Source organism: Quercus lobata, chromosome 5 (assembly GCF_001633185.2).
Source record: "Quercus lobata isolate SW786 chromosome 5, ValleyOak3.0 Primary Assembly, whole genome shotgun sequence".
Taxonomy (NCBI): domain Eukaryota; kingdom Viridiplantae; phylum Streptophyta; class Magnoliopsida; order Fagales; family Fagaceae; genus Quercus; species Quercus lobata.
Genome location: NC_044908.1, coordinates 56956441 through 56968896, shown reverse-complemented (window position 1 = coordinate 56968896; position 12456 = coordinate 56956441). Strand labels below are relative to the sequence as shown.

The 12456-nt window shown below is 33.7% G+C and overlaps 1 protein-coding gene across 1 annotated transcript; it reads right to left on the bottom strand.

Moving 5' to 3' along the window:
• Positions 1 to 11023: 11023 nt before the first annotated feature.
• Positions 11024 to 11557, bottom strand: LOC115990757. The gene has a single exon (XM_031114551.1). The coding sequence runs from the start codon at positions 11555 to 11557 to the stop codon at positions 11024 to 11026; it is 534 nt and encodes a 177-aa protein (XP_030970411.1).
• Positions 11558 to 12456: the final 899 nt, after the last annotated feature.

Here is a 12456-nt window from a genome sequence, read left to right as displayed (position 1 = left end):
ATGATTTTAAAGATGTTAAAAGTAATCTTAAACAAGGACTTGAGCATAATGAGGGAGATGAATCCTGTCAACAAGCTCTTCTTTCTGGTAAAGGTATTCCTGATGATGTTACTATTTCTCAACTTGCTCTTGTTAATAAAATAATTCCTCCAAAATGGTTTACAAAAGTCAAAATTGTTGTTTCTCTTGATTATCATTTCACTGTTATTGCTATGATAGATTCAGGGGCGGACATGAACTGTATCCAAGAAGGACTGATTCCTTCAAAATACTTTGAAAAATCTACTGAAAGATTGGTTTCTGCTAGTGGTTCTCAGATGAAAATAAAGTATGAATTGAATAATGCTCATGTATGCCATGCTAATATTTGTTTCAAGATTCCTTCTGTTCTTGTTAAAAATATGACTGATAAAGTGATTCTTGGTTTGCCTTTTATAAATGCTTTATATCCTTTCCTTGTTGAACATGATGGAATTACTACTGATCCTTTTGGACAAAAAGTAAAGTTCAAATTTGCTTCGAAGTTTGATATTGATACTAATACCGCTTCAAACATGATTCATGCTAAAATTAAACATCTTCAATTTCTTCAACAAGAAGTTAGATACAAGAAAATTGCTGAACAAATTTCTGATAAATTGTTGCAATCCAAAATTGATAATTTTCAGAAAATGTTGATTGATGATGTTTGCTCTGATGTTCCTAATGCTTTCTGGCATAGGAAGAAACATATTGTTGATTTGCCATATGTCAAAGATTTTGATGAGAAAAATATTCCCACTAAAACTCGTCCTATCCAAATGAATGTTAAAACTGTTGAATTTTGCAAAAAAGAAATCCATGATTTATTGCAGAAAAAATTGATTAGGAATAGCAAGTCTCCCTGGTCTTGTTTAGCCTTTTATGTCCAAAAAAATGCTGAGATTGAGAGAGGAACCCCAAGATTAGTCATTAACTACAAACCCTTGAATAAGGTTTTAGAATGGATTTGGTATCCCATTCCCAACAAGAATGACCTTGTCCATAGGCTGAATGAAGCTGTTGTGTTCTCCAAGTTTGATATAAAATTTGGGTTTTGGCAAATTCAGATTAATGAGAATGATAGGTACAAAACTGCTTTCACCACTCCTTTTGGACATTATGAGTGGAATGTTATGCCATTTGGTCTTAAAAATGCCCCAAGTGAGTTTCAAAATATCATGAATGATATTTTTAACTCCTTCAGTCATTTCACCGTTGTTTATATTGATGATGTTCTTGTTTACTCTAGCTCTATTGGCGAACATTGGAAACACTTGAATTCGTTTCTAGATACTATCAAAAGAAATGGTCTTGTTGTCTCAGCCAAGAAGGTTAAACTATTCCAAACCAAAGTTCGTTTTCTTGGCTACGATATTAAAGGACAGATTCGTCCTATAGATAGAGCCATCTAGTTTGCTGATAAGTTTCCTGATGTTATCATTGACAAAACACAGCTCCAAAGATTTCTTGGGTCATTAAACTATGTTGCAGATTTTTACAAAGATATGAGGAAACAATGCAAACCTCTATTTGATCGGTTAAAAAGTAATCCTCCCCCTTGGTCTGATGTTCATACTTCTATTGTTAAACAAATCAAAACTCATGTCAAGACATTGCCTTGTCTTGGTATTCCTACTGTTGGTGCTTTCAAAATTGTTGAGACCGATGCCTCTGATGTTGGTTATGGTGGTATTCTAAAACAAAAAGTTTCTCCTGAGTCATCTGAACAAATTTTTTATTTCTATTCAGGCATTTGGAACAATGCACAGTTAAATTATAGTACTATTAAAAAGGAGATTTTATCTATAGTACTATGTTTTTCAAAATTTCAAAGTGATTTGTTAAACCAAAAATTTTTGTTACGAATTGATTGCAAAAGTGCTAAATATGTTATTGAAAAAGATGTTGAAAATATTGCTTCAAAACATATTTTTGCTAGATGGCAAGCTATTTTAAGCGTTTTTGATTTTGATATTGAATATATTAAAGGATCTCAAAATTCTATCCTTGATTTCCTTACCCGTGAATTTCTGCAGTGTCACAATGGCAAGTAGAAGACCAAAAGATAATCCTCCTATTGAAACCCCTAAACAAATTGTTAAAAAAGAACCTACTTCTCCCCTTGACATAACCAACCATTTCACCACCCTTAGAACCATTCCTAGGATTAATTACTCCACTGTTCTTGCTTCATCTTATGATCCTTATGCCTTAACCCCTGTTAACCGGCCCATTAAAACTGTTTTTCCAAAAAGTTCCCCTCAATACATCAAAAAACAATATTACCAACACCTGTTTTATGTTGAACCCAACAGAGCCTCTATTTCTGATCCTCTTAGACTTGCTAAGAGTTATTTCCCTCTAAAGTTTCATTGGATTCCGGAGCATAGGGAAAAGAATTTAAATTATTATTCTGATCTTCTGCGCCATGAAAGATCTATTATTATTAACACCATTTCTGATCAAAAGGACACTTCCAAAATTATTTACCACAGTGTTTACTTGGTCAATTTCATTTCTGAAGAACAATGGGGCTCTTCTCTTACATGTACCAGAACAATGCCAAATTCCCCCATTCCCTATTCATATTATGATTATATCATGGCTTGGACAAGATTCATGCTGCACCAGAATGAAAACATGTCTCATTCCTGGTTTGTTAACTTTGACAAAGAATTCACTGGTGAATTGCCCCTTTGGTTCAACCGCTGGTGGGCCCAATTTGGTCCTGTTACTGAATTATTTCCTGCACCATTGCTTGATGCTTTCAACTGTTTCAAGAAATGTTATAGGTGTGATCCTTATGGAGCCAAATTTCCTGCTTTGCTTCATTTTGTTAAGAAATATAAAATACCTTGGATATTGAAATGGCAATATGAGAAAGATGGTGATGTTCTCTCTAGGCATTGGTATGTAAAATGGTGGGGAAAATTCCCTCACACTCAAAAGATCATTACTGCTGTTGCCTCTATTTCCAGAGAATCTTCATCTGCTGTTGCTTTGCCCATGGAAAAAAATCATTCCTTTGTTCAAACCCCTGCTCCTGCTGATGCTCCCTCTTCTTCTTCCGGCAAAAATGTTCAGAATAAAAGCTCCTCTATTGACAATTTGAGAAAGAATCCTGATGCTCTTCGAGCTTTACTCAAATGGGCAGAAGCTGTTGCTGATCAAGAAGAATCCAAAGCCTCCTCTGAAGAATCTGTTGCTCACAATCCCTATTTCCCATATGACCAAGAGTTGTTTGGACATGATGAAGATAACACTCCAGATCTTCAAGAAGATTGAGCTTATTTGTCTAGCCTGCATAAAGGCCAAATGCTACACTGTTTACTAGTGGACTTTCACTGTTAATTTCCAATCCTGATGATAATGCTCTGAAAAGTTGATTCCCCATGTTTCCCGCAACTTTTAGTCACACCAAGATTGCTTTCAGCAATTTATCTTTTAACTGTTAACTTTTACTGTTCACAAGTACTGTTTACTCAAAACTTTGCCTATTTAAGGGGGGTTGTCCCTTGGGGTTTTTTCCAAGCAAAGTTTTAGTTCTGATTTCTTTTCCTTTAGAATTAGCCTTCTTAGAGAGAGAACCCACTTGCTTCTACTACTACTATTGTTCTACTACTACCTTGTTCATCCTTGTTCACTACAAGCCTTGTAATCCTACAAACCTTGTAACTAGGACTAGAGAAGGAGTGAAAGCACAGTAATATAGTAAATGGAAGGGGACGCACTGCTGAAGAGAAGGAGTGAAAGCACAGTAATATAGTAAATGGAAATAATGTAAAGAACTTGTAAGTAAATAGCTTGAAAGTAAGTAACTTGAACGTAAGAACAATAATAAGGCGGTAGGACCAGCCAAGCAGTATATATCAAAATGATTCAAAGTAAATAAGAACAATAGTTCAAAATAAATGAAAGCAATTTAGAACCATCCGGTATGGCGGTAATTCGTCCAAGGTGGTGGTAGCAACAAGTAAAGTAATGAACATAGAACTGAAAATACTTCTTATTGAAAGTAGGATAAACACTTACAGTAGTAGTAGTGAATATAAGACCTCAACAGTTACAGATTAACAGTTACAAAGCTTGAACTAGTCCTAGTTACAAGGTTTGTAGGGTTACAAGGCTTGTAGTGAACAAGGATGAATAAGGTTGTAAACAAGGTAGTAGTAGTAGAAGCAAGTGGGTTTTCTCTCTAAGAAGGCTAGTTCTAAGGGAAGAGAAATCAGAACTAAAACTTTGCTTCTAACTTTGCTTGAGAAAAAACTTCCAAACATAAGGGACAACCCCCCTTAAATAGGCAAAATTCGGAGTGAACAGTGTCATGAACAGTAACAGATGAACAGTAACAGTGAATAGTGACAGATGAATAGTGACAGGTGAATAGTGACTGAATAGTAAAAATTGGAATTTCTCCTCTTTTTTGACCCAATCTTGTGAGGAATTTTGTAGGATTTTGGGAATCCTCCGTAGTGCCCTATAAGTGTAGGAATAAGACCTCATTATTGGTGTCCTTTAGAGACAAAAGAAGCCAATAGGAAAGAAGCCAACAAAAGGAACTAATAGGCATGCATTTTGTTGTCTTCACGTGAACATTAATCTTCGGGATCCTTTGGAAGCATCATAATAGTGGAAAACCAGCTTCTAGTAGTAGTAAATATTGGAGCATTGGTCATTGTGCAGGCTAGACAAATAAGAGAATCAAAATCTTCTGCAAAATCCGGAGTATTATGAACCAGTACCGGATTTTCCGCAACATATTTGTGAAGGGCAATATTTTATCTTGGCTGTTGTGCAAGCCAGACAAATAAAGTAAAACCATTCTCTAAATAGTAGTGACCTCATCAATCAGTAGAGGGAGCATCGGAGGGATAACCATCAAAAGGATCAAAAGGACCTTGTGGAGAATCACATACATGCTCATGGTAAATAGCATACTTATTACAGAATCCGCAATATAAAATTGGCTCAAACTTTGGAGTTTTTCCTGGGATAAGAAGACTGTTTAGATTAGGATGATCTTTTGTTTATAGGTGAACAAAGGCATCAGCATAGGGTTTGGGGCCAAAAACAGCAATTCTACCTATGCTCCCAATGAAATGATAATTTTTCCATAGATCATGAGCAACTTCACGAATTTGATTATTAAAATAATTTCTCCAGCATTTTGCAACACCAAAAGGATCTTTAAAGGACAATTGAGAATTTCCCTTGAACCATGGCCCTTGGTGAGTATAACCATTAATGAGAATGAGATGCTTTGAGGGGTTAACATTCATCCAGTTATTTCTCTCCCATTTTGGCAGAGTGCTCCAGCATCTAATAGTAACAAAAGGTCTAGTGGAAGAGTTTTCAAACCCTTTAATAGCATTCTAAATGATCTGTGGAAGTTGGCTGGCCTGTTTATGACTTGTCAACTTTACAAACCTAACAAAGCCATATTCAAACATTTGGGAAAGCCAGCTAGAATTAGGATCATCATCATCACTATCATCTGAATCTTCATCAGTGAAATATGAACCATCATCAAAGTTAATAAGGAGACCAGGAAAGGGATGTTTCTTTTCATATACTCTGAGATTGCTCCCAAAGTGATCTTCCCATTCAAGCTGAATAAAGACATTATCACCTTCATCTAATTCATTAGGGTCAGGAATAGTGGCAGTAACAAGTTTTCTGAAATACTTGGACCATAGGTCAAAAGACCTAGACATAGCCTTGCTATCCAGAATGCGAGATTGTAAATCTGAAGGCAAGTTGGCAACAGCACTTCTTAACATGGATTGGGTCTTAAGACTCAATCTAGCATAATCAGTGCCCATTATAGTCTTTTTATCCATCGAATGGATTTCCTTTTTGCCAAAGAGTTGACTAGTGTAGGTTTTAAGATGGCTCACAAGAGCCTCATTGTTTGAAACAAGGTTATTTTCTGGGATGAAGTCAATATTTGAAGCAAGGTCATTTTCTAGAATAAGGTTACCATAATGGCTCATATAAATCTCATTTTGAGCAGTAAGGTTAACAAGGTGGATTTCAAGGGCTCTAAGGGTTTTGTGAAAAACATTACTGTGGTTTTTGGTAAAAGCAAACTGAAGGTTATCAAGAATGAATTTAATAGAATCAGGTAATTCTGAATAGGTTCCATTGTGGAATTGTAGATTTTTTGACAAAACTTCCTGTAAAGCAATTAATATATCACCATTGGAGTATGTCACCTCTGCCAGGACATCTCCTTGAAGGGATGTTGATCCACTGGGTTTTACACCAGAAGATGCGCCTTCATGCATTGTAAAAGGTCGTCCCGCTGGGAACCCTTTGTTTTGAGAATAGTCCTGTGCAGGAGCTTTTCCCTTGGTTTTCTTTTCCATAATAATCCACTTACTAGTGGTATAAATATGGATATTATTATTGTCCCACTTATTAGTGGTATTTATCCATGCATCATTATTCGATTCCTGCAAAGAATCATTAATATTGTTAGGATAATGGATAGTTTTTATCATTTTGGTGTTATAAAAATTACCTTTAAAATCATTAGAATTCATTATTAGTTCTTGAACAAGTTCATTCATGGGAGAGTCTTTCTTATAAAACAGATTATCAATATCAATTTCAAACTTTGAAGCGAATTTGAATTTTACTCTTTGTCTAAAAGGATCAGTAGTAATTCCATCATGTTCAACAAGAAAAGAATATAAAGCATTTATAAAAGGCAAACCAAGAATCACTTTATCAGTCATATTTTTAACAAGAACAGAAAGAATCTTAAAACAAACATTAGCATGGCATACATGAGATTTATTCAATTCATACTTTATTTTCATCTGAGAACCATTAGCAAAAACCAATCTTTCAGTAGATTTTTCAAAGTATTTTGAAGGAACTAGTCCTTCTTGGATACAGTTCATGTCTGCACTAGAATCAATCATAGCAATAACAGTGAAATGATAATCAGGAGAAACAACAATTTTAACTTTTGTAAACCATTTTGGAGGAAATAATTTATTAACAAAAGCAAGTTGGGGATCAGTGAAAGTATTAGGAGTACCTTTGTTAGAAAGAAGAGCCTGTTGACTGGAAGCATCTCCATCACTGTGCTCATTTTGTTCGTTACTGGATTTATTAAGATCTTTATCAAGTTTTAGCATTGTCAATTCTTGTTTGAGATTATGGTTATCACTTTTCATGCTTTTAAATTCATGTTTTAATTCATTTATCTCTTGTTTAACAATATGAATTTCATTTTAGAGATCATTAACAGTTAGTTCTTTAGATTTCTTTTTATTAAATCTTTCCAAAGTTTCTTCAAAACTTATGGTTGATTTTGGTTTTTTACCAATTTCATCTCTTATCAAGTTTTTCTTAAACCTATCCAAATATTCATTCTGGAGTTCAGGGTTTTGAATTTGATTTATTAGCTGAATTATCAATTTTTCATCTTCTTCACTTTTCGTGAGAGCATTAATAACATTGCAACAGGAGTCTCTACAACCAATTTTAATATTAGGAGAATCAGAAGAATCATCAGCAGATTGATAGCAAGAATCAGATGAAGAAGAAAAATCATCTTCCAAAAAATCAGACAGGGTGTTTGATTCAAGGATTCTGAATAATTCTTCTTGCACATTATCAGCAATGTTTAACATGTTGAACTTGTTTTTTAATTTACCAGGTTTTTCTTTACAGTCTTTACTAAAGTGTCCAGGTTTACTACAATTAAAGCATTTACCTTTACTTGATCTTTGTTTAACATGTTTTTTAGAAATATTTTTCTTCTTAGCATAGAAATCATTAGGTTTAACAAAATTATTTCTGTATTTTTTATGGCTTTTATCATGTTTTTTACTTTTTTGCCTAGGAGCAATAGGAGGCAGACCATATTGTTCACAAAAATTTCCCATGTCATATTTAGCTTTTCTTTTATTCTTTAATTGGTGTTTTAACAATTTTTCATCATTGCACATATTAATACCAAGTTTTTTAATAGTACTGAAAATATCACCATAAGTTAAATTATCATAATCAATAGAATCATTTTTACCCATTAATTTTTGTTTTACCTTATGAGCAAAGATTGGAGGCAGACTGTCAATAAACTTTTCTTTCCAATAAGGCTTATGGAAATCTTTCCGGAGCATCACCCTGGAAGTAAAAACATCTTGGTACCATCTTTAATCAGACATAGTTGGACAATTCAAATTATTCAAATAATCAGAAACACGGGATGAAATATTGGATGGAGTACCAACAAAATGTTTGAGAATGGTATAGATCAAGGTATTAACACCATCAGGAATACCACGACCAATACTTTCATCAAAAATAGGCAAACCTTCATCATTTTTTTTAACAGCGTGTTTAATAGACTCTTTGGATTCTTCAGTGATGTATGAATCCCACCATCCACGAAGAGTACCAGAAAAACCAGTAAGAAGCAAGTTAACAATTTCAGGTTGATCGAGATCATGGTTGTTGTGATAAGCAATACCAACCATAGACATGTGACTCATTTTATTAATGATTTCCTGTTCTGACAAACCATCAATATTCCATTCATAGAGCTTATCAGCAGAGACAGAAAACTATGTTTGAAAAGATCTCTCTTCAAACTGCATATCAGGAGGAGTAGGTTTTGGATACCAATTTTTTGTAAAAGACATAGGTTTGGAGTTCCCAACAAATCTTTTAATTTCTGGGAAATCATCATCAAAGATTCTTTTTGCAGGAACAGAAGAAACAGTATCAGAGTCGGTATTTTCTTCAGAAACAATTTCTTTTTTGGAAATAGTTTGAGCAGTTGGAGTACTTGTAGAAGTACTAGTACCCTCAGTTTTAATCTTTAAATTAGAAAGCATTTTGTCAACAATTTCAAGAGTCTTGGACTGAGAAGTTTTAAACATAAATTTTTCTCTTTGACTGGGTAAATCAATCAAAGGTTTCTCAGTTTTAACAGGAACATATTTTTCAGAAACAGAAACAGATTTTTCAACAAATTTTTCTTCAATACGGTCAAGCTGTTGACCAATAATATGCAAAGATTGATTAGTAAAATTGTTTTGTTCAATAAGGCTAACAATAGGAGTTTGATCATCAGCAATTTTGAAAGGAAAGGCCTTCACTTCCTCTTTGGTCACTTCATCTTTCTTAGTAGTTATCAAAATTGAATCAAGAGGAGGATGACTAGACCTAATAATGGTTTTATCAATCTTAACAAAATTTGATTTCTTTATCACATTCAAATGTTGTTTTGAAACCTCATTATTTGAACATAATATATTATATACCGTATGGCATTATAATTTACAAATGTACTTGATTAGTTTGATTAAAATATACCATATATACTACTAAATTAACATGCATTTAGTTGTTGCTTATAATACATATTGAGTTATGAAGTATTGTACATTACTCAAAAAATATTTTATACATGGCCCCCACAAAGATAAATTTCTGGCTTCGCCATTGGGGTTGATGTTAATTCTCATTTTCGCCTCACATTCTTTACAAGCCTGATTCAACCAAGCTCGACTTCTTTGAGAGCCCAATTCATGTATTATATTATATTTTAATCTTTTAAGCATGGTCCAATCCCATGTGACATATTGGGAGAAATTGATAAAATGTGGTTTGGAGGGTATAGGTCGGTTTTTTTGGGACCTTTTGCATTAGCCCAGACCATGCGTGCTACCAAGTGGGTAAAAGACACTGATAGCACCTCGAGCTCATGAAGGAGGCCTTGTATCTAAAATTTCCACCCTAAAAGAGCTTTTATGCTCTAGGTGACTGTGACCCAAAGTTTCTGCCCGAACCCATTTTTTCCTTTAAAAATATATGGCTCGCATAGACCAACTCCAATTGCTAGCCCTCACTTAAGTGAGCCTCCCAAGAGTTTGAAACAACTAAAAATTAGGAGCCAATGGGGGCTTAGTCAAATCTTTCCTAAATTATGCATAAAGTAAGCTACCCTTTTACCCAACTAAAGCAAATCTGAACCAAAAATCAACTTAGCACTTTGGGATTCAAAACCTCTTATATTGACCAAAAACAAATCACTTACAGAGTACCTTAAAACTCAATATATAAACCCCTATTTAGATTCAAAACTGGAGGAAAAAAGAACCAACAACGTTTTACCCTTAGAGCTGAAACTTTAGAACAAAAGCACTTTATGCTAGTTAACATTCTCACAATTTCGAAGTTTGGGGGTGGAAATATGGGTACATGGGAACATTCCCTCTCTTCCTCACAATCTCTCTCAATTTCATTTTCTCGCTAACTCCAGGTTGAAGTTTTGAACCTATTGTGTTTCTAGTCATTTTTCAGCATTTTTGTTATTGGCATTTTGATTTCTCCCTTGTTAAAGCACCATTAGCCTTTGTTTGCTATACATCGTGAATTTTGGGCTTGAAACTCTCTAGAAATAATAAATTCTGAAGAACCCAAGGGGAGATTTGGCACTTTCTCGCATTTTTAGCCCTTAATGACCCAAGGGTGAACATCAATTGAGAAGTGGCTTTTAAAGAATTTAATGAGTCAAAGATGTGTCGAAACATAAATGGAAAGAGAGAAATTCATTTGAGCCAGAGATAGAAAAAATCCTAGTATGGAAATATTCTGACTAGTTTTGGTATTTTGGCCATATCTTTTTACTTTGATATTGGATTGATTTGATTCTTGTGGCCATGGAAAAAAACTTAATGATATAAAACCTTATAGTTTATCAAAACTTCAGAATCTGCTGTTTTCAAGGCCAAAATTGACCTGAAAGTGACCCACGGTTTAAATAATGTTAACACAAAGATGTATTGAATATAATGCAATAATACCATATTTATTGAGGGAAAGAGAGATGATTACAAATAAATATCAATACAAGTATGTATTTATTGATTATATTTTTTATATAGTACCCCCAAGAGGTAGCAATTGAGTTACAAGAACATTAGCAAACTTATTTTTATTATAGATCACATGAGATTATGTTGACAATATCTTAAGATCAACCTATCATTGCAATTATTTGATTAGCAATATTAAATAGCTCCACTATATTGTAAGTGAGCTTTGATATTGGTGATTCACGTTTTGGGGGTTTCGCATATTCATTACTGCAGTTTGCAACTTTCACAAATGAATCCATAATTAAGCTTTTCTCTTCACTATAAGATTGTTCTCCTGCAGCGTTTCTTGCGGCTTTCATTTGCTCATGTGCATTAGCTAAATTGGTTTGGCAATTTGAAAGTCGAGACCGATCCAGTGGGTCTGTGAGTGATGCAAGAATATTTTGGATTTGACTATCGGCTTCGTTGAATACTTTCAAGTTCAAATCAACAGTAATAATTCCCAGCATATATAGACTAGCTGTACTACTCTGTGGGTCTGAAAATAATTCTGACAAGCAAAACGCTTTGTCCCTCATCTCTTTGCAAATGCTTACAATAAGGGCTCGATCTGCATTAGAAACATGGTAGAAAAGAGAGGTGACTAGTAGAGGGATAACCAAGATTGATAGGCAACTAATTGGAGATGCCATTTTCTTTTTCTTTTTTTAGTTCTTTGTCAAGAATGATATTGTTGGTATGGAAAACAATTCAATCGAGAAGTGGCTTTTAAAGAATTTAATGAGTCAAAGACGTGTGGAAACATAAAAGGAAAGAGAAAAATTCGTTTGATATTGTTAGTTCATGTATCTTTTGGTTTTCTATTTATAATATATTAGGTTGGCATGATAGAAAACCATGTGTACAGATAGATTTCTGTGTTTTCCAGTGTTTGATAGCATAAAAATAGATGAGTTAAAGGAAAACTATCTTTGATCAACATAAAAAGTATGACTTATTGTTAGAGATTATTTTCCATTAAAGATTTTTGGAAAACAACTATATCTCACAGCAAGCTAAATAAGGGAAGTTAAGAGGATGTTTTTCAATTCATTTAAAGTTTCTACCAAGCATTGGAAACTGAAACAGTTTTATAGAAAATTATTTTTAGAAAATGACTTGTTTTCTAGAAAACATCATTGCTGAAACAAACAGAGCGTATGTTAACATGGAAAACAACTCTATTTCATGCCAAGTTAAATAAAGGAAGTTAAAAAATAATTTTCATTTGACCCATTATTTCTAGATACTACTAGACAAAAGATAACACGAAAAGCCGTCGAAATAAACAACATTAAAATTTCTAGAAAATGAATCATTTATCAAAAAGCATTATTTTTAAAAAACTATCTCATTTTCCAATATTTGATAACAACCTTAAAATGAGTTGGAAAATTATCGTTTAATTCCCTTTATTTAGCTTGGTGGAGATAGAATTGTTTTTCAAAAGAAAACAACTCTATCTATATTTGAATTAACTTTTTTTAGCTTGAAGTGAAAAAGGTTTTGCTTCTCTTCATGCTTGCTTGCAACCCAAAATGAATCCAACTTC